At 46.7% G+C, this 21090-nt stretch overlaps 1 protein-coding gene across 1 annotated transcript in view; it reads right to left on the reverse strand.

The window, feature by feature from the left end:
• PSMB7 (proteasome 20S subunit beta 7) overlaps window positions 1-20748 on the reverse strand; it is a 71965-nt gene extending 51217 nt beyond the window's left edge. Inside the window, exons 1-3 of the mRNA XM_077283556.1 lie at window positions 20491-20748; window positions 18028-18121; window positions 15540-15637 (exon numbers count right to left, since the gene is read on the reverse strand). Coding sequence (XP_077139671.1) covers window positions 15540-15637; window positions 18028-18121; window positions 20491-20552 — 254 coding nt within the window. The 5' untranslated portion in view covers window positions 20553-20748. The remainder of the gene's footprint in view (window positions 1-15539; window positions 15638-18027; window positions 18122-20490) is intronic.
• Window positions 20749-21090: the final 342 nt, after the last annotated feature.

Below are 21090 nucleotides of genomic sequence, written 5' to 3' on the forward strand. Positions count from 1 at the left end.
CAGTTGTGAAAGGTAATTGTCTCTCATAGTTGTCAAAAACCGATTACCTTTGCTGGAACTGCAGGTTTCTGTTCCCCAATCTATTTCAGGGTAGTTGAAGTCCCCCATAATAATGACTTCTCCTTGAGTCGCAGCTTCATTTATTTGCTTTACGAGGATATTCTCCATTGCTTCCATTATTTTTGGAGATTTATAACAAATCCCTATCAGTAATTTATTATTTTTTCCCCCTCCCCTTATCTCCACCCACAGGGACTCTACATTTTCATTAAATTCACCTATATTATCACGCAGGATGGGTTTTAAGGACGATTTTACATATAGACACACCCCTCCCCCTCGCTTATCTGTACGGTCATTTCTGAACAGGCTATAGCCCTGCAAGTTAACAGCCCAGTCATGGCTCTCATCCAGCCACGTCTCAGATATCCCCACCATGTCATAATTATGCTCCAACAACATTAGTTCTAATTCATCCATTTTGTTGGCGAGGCTTCTGGCATTAGTATACATGCACTTGATGTTACTCTCTGTACCTCTATTCTTTCTTAAATTACTAACTGTTCTAACCCCACCCCCCATGCCACCGCCACCCCCAACTTCCTTATTTGTGCCCAGGTCTCTATCTGCACTATCTTCCCCTCCTATAAAATGAATACCCTCCCCCCCAATCCCTAGTTTAAACACTCCTCCAACCTTCTAGCCATTTTCTCCCCCAGCACAGCTGCCCCTTCCCCATTGAGGTGCAGCCCGTCCCTAGCGTAGAGCCTGTAGCCAACTGAGAAGTCGGCCCAGTTCTGCAGGAACCCAAACCCCTCCTTCCTACACCAATTCTTGAGCCACTTATTAACCTCCCTAATCTCCCGTTGCCTCTCTGGCGCGGCACGTGGTACAGGTAGTATTTCGGAAAATACCACATTGGAGGTCCTTGCTTTCAGCTTGCAGCCTAATTCCCTGAAATCATCTTTAAGGACCTTCCACCTACCTCTAACTTTGTCATTTGTGCCAATGTGCACCATGACCGCTGGGTCCTCACCAGCCCCTCCCAGTAATCTATCCACCCGATCAGCGATGTGTCGGACTCGAGCGCCAGGTAGGCAGCACACCGTCCGACGATCCCTGTCTTTGTGACAGATTGCCCTATCTGTTCCCCTAATAATTGAGTCCCCCACTACCAGCACCTGTCTGGCCTGCCCTGCTCTCCTATTTCCCTCCTTACTGGAGCAGTCACTCCTCCGGCTTTCAGAGGACATGCCTGGCTGCAGCAGTGCTACCCCTGTACTGGCACCCCCCTCATCTGCCAACTTAGCAAACTTATTGGGGTGTGCCAGATCAGGACTAGCCTCCCTGGCACTCTTCCCTCTACCCTGCCTTCTATCTGTCACCCAGCTAACTGCCACACTGTCCTGCAGCTCCATCCTACCATCCCCCTCCTCATCTATCCCATTGAGCGTCTGCTCTGTGAGCAGAAGACTCCTCTCCATATTGTCTATGGATCTCAGTGTTGTCAGCTGCACATTTAGATCCAGTATCTGGGTTTCCAAATGCACAATGTGCTCACATCTCGCACAGCAGTATGCACCCTCGACCAGCTGGTCAAGGACTGCATACATGTGGCAAGATGTGCACTGGATGGCATTAACAATTGTGGAGCACATTTCCTAATGGGGATTGCACCACACAGAAACGTTAATTAAAAATAAATACAAAGTATTAATTAAAAAAAAAAAAAACAGAAGCAATTCCTCCCTTGGAAACTCCCTGATTCCAAAGTCACTGAATCACAAGTCACACACTTACCGCCGTTCACACTTACGCTCAGGTCACACTCAGCTCGCTCACACTCGCTGTGCTGAAGATTTATAGATTTTTTTTTTTCTCTCTATCTCCCCTCAACAGCAATCCACCTTGCTGTTCAGATGCACTTCCAAAAAAAAAAGGAAGTCACTTGTCACTTCGACCTCACATCTGTCATTTTCCGATCACTCCACTATTTACCCTCCCTCCTCATTTTGCACTCACACCTCATTTTCACCTCACACCTCTCATTTTCACCTCACACCTCTCATTTTCACCTCACACCTCTCATTTTCACCTCACACCTCTCATTTTCACCACACACCTCTCATTTTCACCTCACACCTCTCATTTTCACCTCACACCTCTCATTTTCCCCTCAGTATATACATGTTTGTCATCTCCCTTATATATAGTATACACCTGTATGCCATCTCCTGTATATAGTATATACCTGTGTGTCATCTCCTCCTGTATATAGTATGTATCTGTGTGTCATCTCCTCCTGTATATAGTATGTATCTGTGTGTCATCTCCTCCTGTATATAGTATGTATCTGTGTGTCATCTCCTCCTGTATATACCTGTGTGTCTTCTCCTCCTGTATATCGTATACTAGATGGTGGCCCGATTCTAACGCATCGGGTATTCTAGAATATGTATGCACAGCCCACGCAGTACATTGCGCAGCCCACGAAGTACATTGCGCAGCCCACGCAGCACATTGCGCAGCCCACGCAGCACATTGCGCAGCCCACGCAGCACATTGCGCAGCCCACGCAGCACATTGCGCAGCCCACGCAGCACATTGCGCAGCCCACGCAGCACACTGCGCAGCCCACGCAGCACACTGCGCAGCCCACGCAGCACACTGCGCAGCCCACGCAGCACACTGCGCAGCCCACGCAGCACACTGCGCAGCCCACGCAGCACACTGCGCAGCCCACGCAGCACACTGCGCAGCCCACGCAGCACACTGCGCAGCCCACGCAGCACACTGCGCAGCCCACGCAGCACACTGCGCAGCCCACGCAGCACATTGCGCAGCCCACGCTGTACATTGCGCAGCCCACGTTGTACATTGCGCAGCCCACGTTGTACATTGCGCAGCCCACGTTGTACATTGCGCAGCCCACGTTGTACATTGCGCAGCCCACGTTGTACATTGCGCAGCCCACGTTGTACATTGCGCAGCCCACGTTGTACATTGCGCAGCCCACGTTGTACATTGCGCAGCCCACGTTGTACATTGCGCAGCCCACGTTGTACATTGCGCAGCCCACGTTGTACATTGCGCAGCCCACGTATATAGCAATGTGGGCATGATATCCCTGTTAAAAAAAAAAAGAATTAAAATAAAAAATAGTTATATACTCACCTTCCGTTGGCGCCTGGATCCAGGAAGCAGTTACCAACGCTTGGGATCCACCAAAGCTCCACCAAGCCGCTCACACCGGCCACCATCTTCCCTTCCCAGGATGAATTGCGAAATTACCCAGAAGACTTAGACCGCTAAGTCTTCTGGGTAATTTCGCAATGAATCGCCGGGAACGTAAGATGGTGGCCGGCGCGAGTTGCTTGGCGGACTACGGAGTGTGAGTATAGCAGGTGTTTTGTTTTTTTATTATTTTTAATATTACATTTTTTTACTATTGATGCCGCATAGGCAGCCTCAATAGTAAAAAATTGGGGACACACAGGGTTAATAGCAGCGGTTACGGAGTGCGTTACCCGCGGCATAACGCGGTCCGTTACCGCCGGCATTAACCCTGTGTGAGCGGTGACCGGAGGGGAGTATGCGGGCGCCGGGCACTGAGTGCGGGGAGTAAGGAGCGGACATTTTCTTCTGGACTGTGCGCGTCGCTGATCAGTCGTGGCAATGGTCGTGAGCGTTTTGCCACGACCAATCAGCGACTTGGATTCCATGACAAAGGCCGCGACCAATGAATATCCGTGACAGACAGACAGGACAGATAGAAGTGACCCTTAGACAATTATATAGTAGATACTTGTATGTCATCTCCTCCTCTATATAGTATATATCTGTGTGTCATCGCCCCTGTATATAGTATGTACCTGTATGTCATCTCCTGTAAATAGTATATACCTGTGTGCCATCTCCTCCTGTATATAGTATGTATCTGTGTGTCATGTCCTCCTGTATATAGTATATACCTGTCTCATCTCCTCCTGTATATAGTATATACCTGTGTGTCATCTCCTCCTGTATATAGTATATACCTCTGTGTCATCTCCTCCTGTATATAGTATATACCTGTGTGTCATCTCCTCCTGTATATAGTATATACCTGTGTGTCATCTCCTCCTGTATATAGTATATACCTGTGTGTCATCTCCTCCTGTATATAGTATATACCTGTGTGTCATCTCCTCCTGTATATAGTATATACCTGTGTGTCATCTCCTCCTGTATATATATACCTGTGTGTCATCTCCTCCTGTATATAGTATATACCTGTGTGTCATCTCCTCCTGTATATAGTATATACCTGTGTGTCATCTCCTCCTGTATATAGTACATATGTGTGCCATCTCCCGTATACAGTATGTACCTGTGTGTCATCTCCTGTATATAGTATATACCTGTGTGTCATCTCCTCCTGTATATAGTGTGTATCTGTGTGTCATCTCCTCCTGTATATAGTATATACCTGTGTGTCATCTCCTCCTGTATATAGTATATACCTGTGTGTCATCTCCTCCTGTATATAGTATATACCTGTGTGTCATCTCCTCCTGTATATAGTATATACCTGTGTGTCATCTCCTGTATATATTATATACCTGTGTCATCTGCTCCTGTATATAGTATATATCTGTATGTCATCTCCTCCTGTATATAGTATATACCTGTATGTCATCTCCTGTATATATATACCTGTGTGTCATCTGTTCCTGTAAATAGTATATACCTGTGTGTCATCTCCCCTGTATATAGTATATACCTGTGTGTCATCTCCCCTGTATTCCATATATATCTGTATCATCTCCTCCTGTATATAGTATATACCTGTGTCATCTCCTCCTGTATATAGTATGTACCTGTATGTCATCTCCTGTATATAGTATATATCTGTGTCATCTCCTCCTGTATATAGTATGTACCTGTATGTCATCTCCTGTATATAGTATATATCTGTGTCATCTCCTCCTGTATATAGTATGTACCTGGATGTCATCTGCTCCTGTATATAGTATGTACCTGTATGTCATCTCCTGTATATAGTATATATCTGTGTCATCTCCTCCTGTATATAGTATATACCTGTGTCATCTGCTCCTGTATATAGTATATACCTGTATGTCATCTCCTTCTGTATATAGTATATACCTGTGTGTCATCTCCTTCTGTATATAGTATATACCTGTGTCATCTCCTCCTGTATATAGTATATACCTGTATGTCATCTCCTCCTGTATATAGTATGTACCTGTATGTCATCTCCTCCTGTATATAGTATATACCTGTGTGTCATCTCCCCTGTATACAGTATGTACCTGGATGTTATCTCCTCCTGTATATAGTATATACCTGTGTGTCATCTCCCCTGTATACAGTATGTACCTGGATGTTATCTCCTCCTGTATATAGTATGTACCTGTATGTCATCTCCTCCTGTATATACCTGTATGTCATCTCCTCCTGTGTATAGTATATACCTGTAAGTCATCTCCTCCTGTATATACCTGTATATACCTGTGTGTCATCTCCCCTGTATATAGTATATACCTGTGTGTCATCTCCCCTGTATATAGTATATACCTGTGTGTCATCTCCCCTGTATACAGTATATATCTGTGTGTCATCTCCTCCTGTATATAGTATATACCTGTATGTTATTGTCATGATATGTACTTTTGCCCTGTCCTGTATTTGAATAATATGCCATTTGATGTATGTAACTGTTCTCTGGTTTCTATTACCTGTAATTTATGTATTTTCTTGTGCTGGGAGTTCACCTGTAACAATATGTCTCCTTCCCCCAATACTTGCAACCCTAAGCTATAATATAATTAAGCTTTGTCATCATCACTAGTGAAGGAATAGCCATTCTTCCTCACAGCAGGTGGCTAGTCAAATGTACATACTAGATAGACTAAGCAGAGCCGACCAGTCTAGAATCTTCTGATGGACCCAACCATTGAATAGAAGGTGTGACCCCTACCCCCCTTCATGGGCGGATCCCAGGAGCTCAGACAATCCATTCTTATTTTTGAGATCAGATGTGAGTTGATACTTAAAGGAGAAGGAGTGGGGATTCTTAAGGTACCTTCACACTAAACGACTTTGCAGCGATAACGATAGCGATCCGTGACGTTGCAGCGTCCTGGATAGCGATATTGTTGTGTTTGACACGCAGCAGCGATCTGGATCCTGCTGTGATATCGCTGGTCGTTGCTGAAAGTTCAGAACTTTATTTGGTCGTCAGATCGGCGTGTATCGTCGTGTTTGACAGCCAAAGCAACGATGCCAGCGATGTTTTACAGTGGTAACCAGGGTAAATATCGGGTTACTAAGCGCAGGGCCGCGCTTAGTAACCCGATGTTTACCCTGGTTACCATTGTAAATGTAAAAAAAACAAACACTACATACTCACCTTCTGCTGTCTGTCACACGTCCCTCGCCGTCCGCTTCCCGCACTGACTGTGAGTGCCGGCCGTAAAGTGAAAGCTGAGCACAGCAGTGACGTCACCGCTGTGCTGTGCCTTATACGGCCGGCACTCACAGTCAGTGCGGGAAGCAGACGGCGAGGGACGTGTGACAGACATCAGAGGGTGAGTATGTACTGTTTGTTTTTTTTACATTTACAATGGTAACCAGGGTAAACATCGGGTTACTAAGCGCGGCCCTGCGCTTAGCAACCCGATGTTTACCCTGGTTACCCGGGGACTTCGGCATCGTTGGTCGCTGGAGAGCGGTCTGTGTGACAGCTCTCCAGCGACCAAACAGCGACGCTGCAGCGATCGGCATCGTTGTCGATATCGCTGCAGCGTCGTTTAGTGTGAAGGTACCCTTAGCTGAAGACCCCACGTCCATCTGTGACTGCGGAAGCGAACGGGGCGAGACTTGAGCTGAGGACATATCTCGTCATTCGTGAGATTGTTTTGGGATCCCTTGGACTCGTGTGGACTATTGCTTTGTTAGCTGGCACAAGGATTATCGGGAGGTGCCCCCGAATCTGTTCTGTTGGACTCGTGGAAGGACTGTTTCGTTTATCGGGTGCGGGATTACTGGAAAGCACCTCCAGATCTGTTTCTTTACTTGGACTTATTGTGGACTTCTCGTGGACTTGAAGGACATTATGGATATTTGATGTTGTATGCTCCCTGCTTTAATAAATCTTGCTGGATCGTCCCTCAGTCTGTTGTCCCTTCCTGCTCTGCCGTACACCCCGTCACAGTCATCTCCTCCTGTATATAGTATGCAGGGCCGCCATCAGGGCATTACAGCCGTTACTGCTGTATGGGGCCCGGTCAGCAGCAGTACACAGAGGGGCCCGCAGATCCGGGGCCCCACTGTTGTGCTTCTACTCATCGGGCCCCATCGTGCACTAAAATACTGTGCACTGCGGCGCACACGTCGGCGCTGGGGCCCGGGAGCCTTTTTGGAGCTGTGCACGGCCGTCTTACCTAGTCGGCTGCGCAGCTCCTGCTTGGCTGTAGCTAGAATGTATGGGCTCCCTGCAGGTCCTGACTACAGCCCATACATTCTAGCTATCTCAGTAGTGAATGTGCTAGAATGTGTGGGCTCCTTTCAGGTCCTCTCAGCAGCCCATACATTCTAGCTGCTGCTTCACTGCTGGAAACACTAAACGCCCCGGAACGACTGAGGTAAGTATAAAAAACATTTATTTTTGTTTTTTTAAATGGGTGAGGTGGGGGGGAGTGAGACTGCAGATGATGAAGTGTGTTTGAGGGGGTACTGCACATGATGAAATGACAGGGGGCTGCAGATGATGAAGTGTGTTTGAGGGGGTACTGCACATGATGAAATGATAGGGGGCTGCAGATGATGAAGTGTGTTTGAGGGGGTACTGCGCATGATGAAATGACAGGGGGCTGTAGATGATGAAGTGTGTTTGAGGGGGTACTGCACATGATGAAATGATAGGGGGCTGCAGATGATGAAGTGTGTTTGAGGGGGTACTGCACATGATGAAATGATAGGGGGCTGCAGATGATGAAGTGTGTTTGAGGGGGTACTGCACATGATGAAATGATAGGGGGCTGCAGATGATGAAGTGTGTTTGAGGGGGCACTGCGCATGATGAAATGATAGGGGGCTGCAAATGATAAAGTAAGAGGGACTGCAGATGAAGTGAAGGGGGGATAGGGGACTAAATGATGAAGTAAGGTGGACTGCAACTGATGTACCGTATATACTCGAGTATAAGCCGACCCGAGTATAAGCCGACCCCCCCTAATTTTGCCACAAAAAACTGGGAAAACTTATTGACTCGAGTATAAGCCTAGGGTGGAAAATGTGGCAGCTACCGGTGAATTTCAAAAACAAAGATAGATGCTCCATGCCATTCATTATGGCCCCATAGCTGTGCCATATAGTGCTCTGCACCGTTCATTATTGCCCCATAGCTGTACCATAGAAAGCTGTGCCATATAGTGCTCTGCACATTCATTATTGCCCCATAGCTGTGCGATATAGTGCTCTGCACCGTTCATTATTGTCCCATAGCTGTGCCATAGAAAACTGTGCCATATAGTGCTCTGCACCGTTCATTATTGCCCCATAGCTGTACCATAGAAAGCTGTGCCATATAGTGCTCTGCACCGTTCATTATTGCCCCATAGCTGTACCATAGAAAGCTGTGCCATATAGTGCTCTGCACCGTTCATTATTGCCCCATAGCTGTGCCATATAGTGCTCTGCACCGTTCATTATTGCCCCATAGCTGTGCCATATAGTGCTCTGCACCGTTCATTATTGCCCCATAGCTGTGCCATATAGTGCTCTGCACCGTTCATTATTGCCCCATAGCTGTGCCATATAGTGCTCTGCACCGTTCATTATTGCCCCATAGCTGTGCCATATAGTGCTCTGCACCGTTCATTATTGCCCCATAGCTGTGCCATATAGTGCTCTGCACCGTTCATTATTGCCCCATAGCTGTGCCATATAGTGCTCTGCACCGTTCATTATTGCCCCATAGCTGTGCCATATAGTGCTCTGCACCGTTCATTATTGCCCCATAGCTGTGCCATATAGTGCTCTGCACCGTTCATTATTGCCCCATAGCTGTGCCATATAGTGCTTTACACCGTTCATTATTGCCCCATAGCTGTGCCATAGAAAGCTGTGCCATATAGTGCTCTGCACCGTTCATTATTGCCCCATAGCTGTACCATAGAAAGCTGTGCCATATAGTGCTCTGCACCGTTCATTATTGCCCCATAGCTGTGCCATATAGTGCTCTGCACCGTTCATTATTGCCCCATAGCTGTGCCATATAGTGCTCTGCACCGTTCATTATTGCCCCCATAGCTGTACCATATAGTGCTCTGCACCGTTCATTATTGCCCCATAGCTGTGCCATATAGTGCTCTGCACCGTTCATTATTGCCCCATAGATGTACCATAGAAAGCTGTGCCATTGCTGCTGCTGCAATAAAAAAAATAAAAAAAAGACATACTCACCTCTCTTGCTTGCAGCTCCTCAGCGTCCCGTCCCGGTATCTCTCTGCACTGACTGTTCAGGCAGAGGGCGGCGCGCACACTATATGCGTCATCGCGCCCTCTGACCTGCACAGTCAGTGCGGAGAGACGCCGCGAAGACGGAGCGGCGCCCGGCGTGTGGAACGCGGACAGGTGAATATGTAATACTTACCTGCTCCCGGCGTCCCGCTCCTTCCCCCGGACAGCTGGTCTTCGGTGCCGCAGCCTCTTCCTCTATCAGCGGTCACCGTTACCGCTCATTAGAGAAATGAATATGCGGCTCCACCCCTATGGGAGTGGAGTCCATATTCATTTCTCTAATGAGCGGTCCCATGTGACTGCTGAACAGGGGAAGAGCTGCGGCACCCGGAGACCGTGGGACGGGCAGGGGGAGCGCCAGGAGCCCCGGAAGCAAGTAAGTATGCCTCAGCGCCCTCTCCCCCTCACCCGCCGACCGTGACTCGAGTATAAGCCGAGAGGGGCGCTTTCAGCCCAAAAATTTGGGCTGAAAATCTCGGCTTATACTCGAGTATAGTGGGGGTGATGGGGACTGCACATCAAGTGAGTGTGAGGGATGGTGGAGAGCAACTGAATTGAAGGTCGGGGTGGGGAGAGCCAATAGTGTATTGAAGGTAGGGAGAGCAAATAATGAATTTTGAGGGTGGGGAAGAGCAGTTGATAATGAATAGAGGGTGGGAGAGAGATAAGTCATGACAATGAATTGACGCAGAAGGGGCATGTAACTATAATGAATCGGAGTTAGGGTTAGAGCGGGAGGTACATAGTGGGATAAAGTGACTGGAAATAAATTAGGGGAAAGTACAGGTGCTAATTAATTTATATATTAAATGGGGAAAGTGGCTATGTATAGGTAGAAGGGGCTCAGTGGCGTATTATAATTTATATTTGGAATGGTGGGTTGCATAATAACCAATTACAGAATATATTAATGGTGGGTGAATGTCTGTATTCAGATGTGTAGTGTAGAAGAAAGGGAAAAAGTGGGGAATGTGCTCTGGAAGCAGTGCTATAGATAACTGTGTTATTTTATGCAGAGACGAGTCCTGGCTGAAAGAAGTGATGGCGGTCTGCGCTGGATTAAAAAGAATCGCAAAGATGAAGGACTTCAGCTAGAGACGTCACTGGTGAGTCAGTATGTTACCTGTACACTGACACCATACACTGTATACTGTATACAGAGCTCCTGTGTATAATGTCACTGGTGATCACTATATTATCTGTACACTATAAACAGAGCTCCTGTGTATAATGTCACTGGTGATCAATGTATTACCTGTAAACTGACACTATACACAGAGCTCCTGTGTATACTGTCACTAGTGATCACTGTATTACATGTACACTGACACTATATATAGAGCTCCTGTGTATAATGTCACTGGTGATCCCTGTATTACCTGTACACTGACACTATATATAGAGCTCCTGTGTATAATGGCACTGGTGACCACTGTATTACCTGTACACAGACACTGCATACTAAGTACAGATCTCCTATGTATAATGGCACTTATGGTGATAGTATTTTTTTTTATTAATGATCAGTATTGTACTATTCAGTCACAATGTGGTGGTAATATGTTGTCCGGCCATGGTGTGGCGGTATTTGTTCCTTGTATGTGCTATTATTTGGTCACTATGTGGTAGTAATATGTGGTCTGGTCATGGTGTGGTGGTATTTGTTCCTTGTACGTGCTATTTTTCGGTCACCGTGTGGTGGTAATATGTGGTCATGTTGTGTTGGTATTTGTTCCTTGTATGTAGTTGGTCACCATGTGGTGGTAATATGTCATCTGTACATGCTGCGGTGGTATTTGTCCCTTGTATGCGATACTGTTCGGTCACTGTGCTGGTAATATGTGGTCTGCACATGGTGTGGCAGTATTTATTCCTTGTAGATAGTATTATAGGTCACTATGTGGTGCTAATGTAGTATCTGGTCATGGTGTTGTGGTATTTGTCCCTTGTATGTGGTATTATTGGTCATTTGAAAAATTGAAAAATAAATAAAAATATACCTAAATTGTATTGCACATTTTAACAAATGTTTAATAAGTTAGAGTAGAGTAGGGCCCGGCCAAAAGAGTCTGATCTGTGTGATCTGGTGATGGGAACTGTTAATGTGTGATTGGTGAGAAGTGGAGATTTTCCAAGAGACAGCGGTGCTGCTGTGGACAGTTCGAGGGTTGGAGGCGGGGCTGGGGTGGAGCCTGGGCGGAGTTTTAAGGGGGCCCCGAAAATTTTGCCAGTATGGGGCCCCGAAATTTCTAGTGGAAGCCCTGATAGTATGTACCTGTATGTCATCTCCTGTATATAGTATATATGTGTGTCATCTCCTCCTGTATATAGTATATACCTGTGTGTCATCTGCTCCTGCATATAGTATATACCTGTGTGTCATCTCCTCCTGTATATAGTATATACCTGTGTCTCATCTCCCCTGTATATAGTATATACCTGTGTCATCTCCTCCTGTATATAGTATATACATGTGTCATCTCTCCTGTATATAGTATATACCTGTAAGTCATCTTCTCCTGTATATAGTATTATAGTATATCTGTGTCATCTCCTCCTGTATATAGTATGTACCTGTGTGTCATCTCCCCTGTATATAGTATATACATGCATGTCATCTTCTCCTGTATATAGTATATACCTGTAAGTCATCTCCTCCTATATATAGTATATACCTGTATGTCATCTCCTCCTGTATATAGTATATACCTGTAAGTCATCTCCTCCTGTATATAGTATATATCTGTGTCATCTCCTCCTGTATATAGTATATATCTGTGTCATCTCCTCCTGTATATAGTATATACATGTATGTCATCTCCTCCTGTATATAGTTTATACCTTAGTCATCTCCTCCTGTATATAGCATATATCTGTGTCATCTCCCCTGTATATAGTATATACCTGTATGTCATCTCCTCCTGTATATAGTTTATACCTGTAAGTCATCTCCTCCTGTATATAGTATATACCTGTGTGTCATCTCCCCTGTATATAGTATGTACCTGTAAGTCATCTCCTCTTGTATATTATATACATCTGTGTGTCATCTCCTCCTGTATATAGTATATACCTGTAAGTCATCTCCTCCTGTATATAGTATGTATGTCATCTCCTCCTGTATATAGTATATACCTGTATGTCATCTCCTCCTGTATATAGTATATACCTGTATGTCATCTCCTCCTGTATTAGACCTCGTTCACACGTTATTTGGTATGTATGTCATCTCCTCCTGTATATAGTATATACCTGTATGTCATCTCCTCCTGTATATAGTATATATCTGTATGTCATCTCCTCCTGTATTAGACCTCGTTCACACGTTATTTGGTCAGTATTTTTACCTCAGTATTTGTAAGCTAAATTGGCAGCCTGATAAATCCCCAGCCAACAGGAAGCCCTCCCTCCTGGCAGTATATATTATCTCACACATACACATAATAGACAGGTCATGTGACTGAGAGCTGCCGTATTTCCTATATGGTACATTTGTTGCTCTTGTAGTTTGTCTGCTTATTAATCAGATTTTTATTTTTGAAGGATAATACCAGACTTGTCTGTGTTTTAGGGCGAGTTTCATGTGTCAAGTTGTGTGTTGAGTTGCGTGTGGCGACATGCATGTAGTGACTTTTGTGAGGCGACATGCATGTAGCAACTTTTTGTGTGTCGAGTTGCATGTGACAGGTTAGTGTAGCAAGTTGTGTGCAGCAGGTTTTGCGCATGGCGAGTTTTATGTGTGGTACGTTTTGAGTATGTGCAAGTTTTGTGTGAGGCAACTTTTGCATGTGTTGCAACTTTTGTGCATGTGGCAATTTTTCCGCGTGTGGCAAGTTTTCCATGAGGTGAGTTTTGCACGTGTGGCTAGTTTTGCATGTGGCGAATTTTCCATGAGGCGAGTTTTGTGTGAGCCTAGTTTTGCATGTGGCGAGTTTTGAGCGGTGACTTTTGTGTTTTGACTTTTATGTGGCGAGATTGGTGTATGTGTGGTGAAATGTGTGCTGAGGGTGGTATATGTGTTAAAGCACGTGGTAGTGTGTGTCGCATGGCACGCACACACACATTCAGCTTTATATATTAGATTTGGGATCACATTTATCCTGCGCTCTATGCTGAGCACTTACTTTGGGGTTTCCATCTAAATCTCCGAGTGACGTGATTCAGATGAAACCCCCAAAGGATCCATTCACTATAATGAGGCAGCAGAGTTACTCTGGACTCCATCTGGCCTCTGTTTAGCGTTGTCCTTCTTTTGAGAGGTGCACAAAACTGGCGGGCTGTGCTTTTATGCACACCTACAAAGACAGACACCGTTGGATCATAGGCCAGACGGCGTCCAAAGTGCCTCCACCAGCCTCATTATAGGGAATCTTCTGCCTGGGGTCTCTGTCGGAATCACGTATTTCAGAGATTTACATGGAAACCCCAGTGTAAGCATCAGCATAAAGTGCAGGATAAATGTCCGCCAAGCCTTACTGCGATCTTTGGGAGGCAGAATGAACAAATCAACAGCAGGTGAAGAATTGGTTTCTATTTTTTATGCCATTCCTCGTGCGGTATAAGGCTGTGTGCACACGTTCAGGATTTTTCGGCTTTTTTCGCTATAAAAAACGCGAAAAAAACAAATACGTTAAGCATCCTATTAGAATGCAATCCGCAATTTTTGTGCACATGTTGCGTTTTTTTCCACAGCGGAATCACATTCCGGAAAAAAATGCAACACATTGATTCTTTCTGCGGAATCGCAGCGATTCCACACACATAGGAATGCTTTGATCCGCTTACTTTCCGCATGTGGCTATGCCCACCATGCGGGAAGTAAGCGGATCATGTGCGGTTGGTACCCAGGGTAGAGGAGAGGAGACTCTCCTCCACGCCATGGGAACCATATAATTGTTAAAAAAAAAAAAAAAAAAAAAAAAAAAAAGAATTAAATAAATAAATCGTGATATTCTCACCTTCCGGCGTCCCTGCTCCTCGTGATGCTCCCAGCAGTTCCGTTCCCAGGGATGCCTTGCGGCAATGACCTGTGATGACGTAGCTATGTTATCTGGGGTCATTGCCGCTAGGCATTATTGGGAACGGGAGCTGCCGGGAGCATTGCGAGGAGCAGGAACGCTGCGAGGGACACCGGAAGGTGAGAATATCACGATTTATTATTTTTCTTATTATTTTTAACATTATATCTTTTTACTATTGATGCTGCATAGGCATAGGTTGGAGAGGTAAGTATAGCAGGGGTCTCCCTCTGCTACCTTCCAAATGCCGTGATCGAGGCATCTGGAAGATAGCAAAATGTTAACATCATGGGACCTGATCCACTCGGGTCCCGATGTTGTTACCTGTCAGAGATATCGGTCTGCACAGGAATCGCAGAGTTTGCAGGACCCTTGGGGTCCTGAGCGCTGCGAAACTGCTGATTAACGTTGGCGCTGCACAAAGCCCAGTAAACGCTGACGTTTATGTACAATGGGCATTCGGGAACCAGTGAAAGGCAGATGCCTGCTGTATAACACAACCGGTACCCACGTTGTACAGAAGGGGCTCCGCTCATAAAGCCCGTTTTATAAATGTGGACCCCCCTGTGGATAAAATATGTGTCACAGGGACTTAAAAGTGTTCCACCTGTATCACCCATCATGAGAAGCTCCTTCCTCTTCAATGCAGGACAGCAGTAAGAACCAGCTTGAACGAAGCAGTGGTCCATGAAGCCATCAGAGTTCCAGGCACTATACTCCGCTCTCTCCACAAGTCCCAGAGACACTGGCTGAGACGTCAGTGCCCATGTCAGACTGATGCTCCATTCAAGCCTCATCTCGCTGTGATTGGTAGTAAGGAAGGACAGGATGCTGAGGACTACGTTCTCGCAATCATTCGGGGACCTGGGGTTGGTCCCCCAAAGATACAACACCTAATACCTATCCCATATACAGGTAGTAAATACTCATCGTTGGCCAAGCCCGGTAACAATGGTGTCTAGAATTGGCCCTTTATACTATACAGATACTTACTAGACATTGGGAGCTATGTAATGGATCTTCGAACAGTTCTTGTCAGCTACAACCATGCCTTCTGTGGCTCTGGTATCAGCGCCAAGTACAATCCCATCCTATGGAGAGAAACAGATAAGCCATAACCTCACCATAAGGCTACTGAAATGCAGTTTATGATCCCACCACAGAAGACTTCCAAATCTTACAAAAGCAGAATGAGCACATTTTACTCAAGGGAGTAGATCACAAGTCGGGTGCAGATGTATGGAGAGAGGTCAGGAGATAAGTTCGCCCCTTACAGAGTAGGTACAAGCTGTGGTAATACAGCCGGCACCTGCCTCTAAAAGCAGCGATCTGAGCTGCCACCATTTACTGCTCTTTAGCCATGTAACAAAATAAATATGTAAATAAAAGGCGGAATAACTTTTCCATATTTAAAAAAATAAACATTTGTTATAGCCGTGTCCATAAAAGTCCTGATCTATAAAACTATAAAATTAAGTATAAAGAACAAAAAATAAAAGGGGTTGTCCAAATTTTTCACCATTACTGTAGATTTGTGAGTCTTCGCATCCCACAAAAAGAGAATTCTCCAGTGGTGTTCATGTGACGGCAAGTACGACATATGCATACTCCAGGTCACGTTCAGACTAGACGTTCTTGGCCTCGCTTAATTCACTGGTATTGAGCGACGCTGCACACGACTAGTCGGAATGTAGCCGTAAGTACGCTTGGTGTCGCTGTTGGCACCGGAGAATGCTTGCTGTATGTGAGTGGAGGATTCATACAGTGACTTGAAAAAGTATCCCACCCTCTGGATATTTTGTTGCACATTACAACCTGTGATTATTCTTATAATCAGATTTGCGTGTGATGTGTCAGCAATGAATAGTTCAAGTTGGTGAAGTAGAAAAATATAGACATAAGTTACATTTATGAGATCGAACAACTAAAACTTGGCATGGGCACATGTATTCAGCCCTTTTGCTATGAAGCCCTTATAAATTCCTGGTGCAAGCAGTTACCTTCATAAGTCCCATGCTTAGTGACAGGACGTCCCCTGTGTGCGATCCAAGTGTCACATGTTTGTCAATAAATGAGATATATATATAGAGATATATATATATAGATATATATATATAGATATATATATATAGATATATATATATAGATATATATATAGATATATATATATATATATATATATATATATATATATATATATATAAAAGAGAGCACATCACAGAGACCAAAGGTAACCCTGAAGGAGCCACAGAGTTCCGAAGCAGAGACTAAAGTGTCTATACGACCACAATAAGCCATACACTCCATAGAGGTGGGCAAAAATAACCCTTTGCTTTCACATAAAAATTTTAAGGCTTTTTGAGTTTGCTAAAAGACATGTGGGAGACTCCCCAAAGGTATGCAGGAAGGTGCTGTGGTCAGAGGAGATCAAAATTTAACTTTTTGGCCACTAAGGTAAACGCTGTGTCTGGTGACAAACCAACACAGCTCATCACCCCATGAACACCATCCCCACAGTGAAACATGGTGGTGGCAGCATCATGCTGTGGGGATGGTTTTTTTAGCAGCAGGGGCAGGGAAAATGGTCCAAGTCAAGGGGAAGATGGATGGTGCAAAATACTGGGATACTCTTTAACGAAACCTGTTTCAGTCTATCAGTGAGTTGTGATTGGGACGGAGGTTCACCTAACAAGACAATGACCCAAAGCATACTGCTAAAGCAACACTCGAGTGGTTTAAGGGAAAACATGGTTATGTTTTGGAGAGGCCTAGTCACAGCCCAGACCTTAATCCAATTTGGAATCTGTGGTCAGACTTGAAGATTGCTGCTCACCAGAGGAAACCATCTAACGTGAAGGAACTGGAGCAGTTTTGCCTTGAGGAATAGGAAAAAATCCCAGTGGCAAATTGTGGAAAGCTCATAAACATATATTCAAAGTGACTTGCAGCTGCAATGGCCTCATAAGGAGGCTCTACAAAGTACTGACTTTATGGGGGTGAACAGTTATGCACACGGAAGTTTTCAGTTATTTTGTTCTATTTGTTGTTTGATAAGTCCGCAGTCACAGAATGAAAAACCTGGACAACCCCTTTTATGCCAGAATTGCAGTTTTGTGTTTTTTTTGTTTTTTGGGGGGAAAGGGGGATTTGTCACCATAGCAACTTATAAAAATGCAACAAAAAGTGATAAAAAAAGACAGATATGTGGATGAAAAAATATAGAGAGTTAACTCTTGGAAAAAGAGGAAGGAATGGAAATATAAAAATGAAAAACGACTGCGATGGGAAGGGGTTAAACTGAACCTTCAGGAATAAGTGATGCACCGTGGAGCCTTTCCCCAGCACCGTGGAGCCTTTCCCCAGCACCGTGGAGCCTTTCCCCAGCACCGTGGAGCCTTTCCCCAGCACCGTGGAGCCTTTCCCCAGCACCGTGGAGCCTTTCCCCAGCACCGTCACATGAGCAGCACATTTACCGTCTTACCTTGAACACCACTCCTGCAATTGTGGTGCCAGTCTTGCGAGCTGCAGGAAGCTTGTGTCCTTTCTGCGTAATTTCCTTTTCCAGAAGAGCATTCCTAAGATATAATGAAAAAACTAAGTAAAGACCATTTTCACAGCTTCACACATATATTGGGCTACAGTCCCCACTGAGCAGCATACAGATACATCTGATGTAATGATGGACACAGTTATACAGAGCTCATGTATGGAGCACGACCTGGCAGCAGGTTTACTCGTCCTCTACTGTGATTTTATCAAAAGGGCACGCAGCCCAGTAAGTGACTCATCACTGGAATCAGGGTCTCTGTCTACACGATGCTGCTCTCAGATTAGGTGGCTCACAATCTGGAGACAGATCCCCTTTAAACATGTGAGCAGAATCTCAGACATACTGAACATCGTGTTTATTCCTTGTAACATTCCTGGTGACCCCCGGGACAACCCATAGCTAAAGAGGCCAATATCCAGCCAGAAGGGACACTATTCACCAGGGGACACTATGCGGCCTCCGCACAGAAAATGTAGGGTTAGAAATGACCCATCTACATGAATAGTTACCATGTGGCAACGTGGGACATCTCAGAGCTGTGTGGAGGGTTATAGACAGCTGTCTATTCAATACATGCGGGAACTGATCAGCCCAGGTCAGAGGTCACTACTTCTATACGGCCAGATGGTAATTAATGACTGGCGATAAAGTTACCCTGTACTGCAAGTAATCATAGGTTACAGCTGCCCGGATCTGTCACACATCTGGGCAATGACGCGCCCCTTCCCTCTCCCCCCACCCCCATGCCCCGGCAGGGATGGCTCAGTATCCCCTCCCTACTACCCCTCTCCCTGGGTACCAGCACGAATGGCCCAGTGTCCCCCAATACGCAGCAACAAACATAGAATGGATGGCACAGTGTGTCCAAGTAGCCCCCAGCTGCCAGTATGAGCAACTTAGCTTCCCCCCAGATACCAATATGGAAAGCCCAGTGCTGCCACCCTCGCCCCCTAGATACCAAAAGGGACAGCAAAGTGCCGCCACCCCCTCCCCGCTAGATACCAGTATGGACAGCAGTGCCGCCACCACCCCCTCCCCCCCAGATACCAGTATGGACAGCAGTGCCACCGCCACCACCCCCTCCCCCCCAGATACCAGTATGGACAGCACAGTGCCGCCGCCGCCACCTCCCCCCAGATACCAGTATGGACAGCACAATGCCGCCGCCACCTCCCCCCCAGATACCAGTATGGACAGCACAATGCCGCCGCCGCCACCTCCCCCCCAGATACCAGTATGGACAGCACAATGCCGCCGCCACCCCCTTCCCCTCGGATACCAGTACAGATGTGCCCTGTGCCCCCAGATACAAGTATGGCTGGGTCGTGTGGCCCCCGGTTACCAGTATTAATGGGCCCTGTGCCCCCCCGGACATCAGTATGGTTGGGCCCTGTGCCCCCCCCCCCCCGGACATCAGTACGGATGGGCCCTGTGGCCCCTGGATATCAGTACGGATGGGTCCTTTGGCCCCCGGATATCAGTACGGATGGGTCCTGTGGTCCTTTGGCCCCCGGATATCAGTACGGACGGGTCCTGTGGCCCCCGGATACCAGTACGGACGGGTCCTGTGGCCCCCGGATACAAGTACGGATTGGTCCTGTGGCCCCCGGATATCAGTACGGACGGGTCCTGTGGCCCCCGGATACCAGTACGGATGGGTCCTGTGGCCCCCGGATATCAGTACGGATGGGTCCTGTGGCCCCCGGATACCAGTACGGATGGGTCCTGTGGCCCCCGGATACCAGTACGGATGGGTCCTGTGGCCCCCGGATACCAGTACGGATGGGTCCTGTGGCTCCCGGATACCAGTACCGATGGGTCCTGTGGCCCCCGGATACCAGTACCGATGGGTCCTGCGGCCCCCGGATACCAGTACCGATGGGTCCTGCGGCCCCCGGATATCAGTACGGATGGGTCCTGTGGCCCCCGGATATCAGTACGGATGGGTCCTGTGGCCCCCGGATATCAGTACGGATGGGTCCTGTGGCCCCCGGATATCAGTACGGATGGGTCCTGTGGCCCCCGGATATCAGTACGGATGGGTCCTGTGGCCCCCGGATACCAGTACGGAGGGGTCCTGTGGCCCCCGGATATCAGTACGGAGGGGTCCTGTGGCCCCCGGATACCAGTACGGAGGGGTCCTGTGGCCCCCGGATACCAGTACGGAGGGGTCCTGTGGCCCCCGGATACCAGTACGGATGGGTCCTGTGGCCCCCGGATACCAGTACAGACGGGTCCTGTGCCCTCAGGTGCGGTGATAGACATTGCTGCTCCCGGAGTCACGCCGTGTAGCCGCTCCGCAGCGCGCCCTTCCGATCTCCCCCCTGGGATGCTGCCCGGACGCCTGTACATGACCGGAGGCTTCATACAGAAGGACGAAAGTTCCATTCTCACCTCCTGCAGTTCCCGAACTCAAACCCGCTGACAGGAGCGGAGCGCACAGTCACGGCTGCCATCTTTCCTGAGAATAGTACGACTTCCGGTGCCGGGAGAACACGTCTTGTAACTTCCTGTGTTCTTCTGGGGTCTCAATAAAGTTCGTACAAAATGCAGAGTCACAGACGCCGCTCTGCAGATAGTATAGAACTTCAACTCCCAAAATGCACTGCAATTAGCGGCTTGACGTAAAATTCGCTATGAATCATGGGAACTGTAGTCCAGCAGTCATCCAGCAGGTTATCATTAGGATAAGGTCACGTGTCGCCCGGGGCAGCGCCGGTGTCACTCGCTTTCAGTAGGATTCTTCTTGGACATTTTTGTTCACAACTGTTCCCGACTGATTGTCTTTTGTGCATAAAGTTTTGATCACACAAATTACCTCAGATTATATATCACAATTTAGATCTCCCATATATCAGCATTAACCAGTTCATGACTGCGACATTTCCCCCAATCACGTTTTTTTCATACACGCGCGTTTAACGGCTGTAAACATTTTTACCTTTTGATATTAAAATACTTTTTACGCCTTTTTTGAGAATCATGGGACTTCAT

Source organism: Ranitomeya variabilis, chromosome 2 (assembly GCF_051348905.1).
Source record: "Ranitomeya variabilis isolate aRanVar5 chromosome 2, aRanVar5.hap1, whole genome shotgun sequence".
Classification (NCBI taxonomy): Eukaryota; Metazoa; Chordata; class Amphibia; order Anura; family Dendrobatidae; genus Ranitomeya; species Ranitomeya variabilis.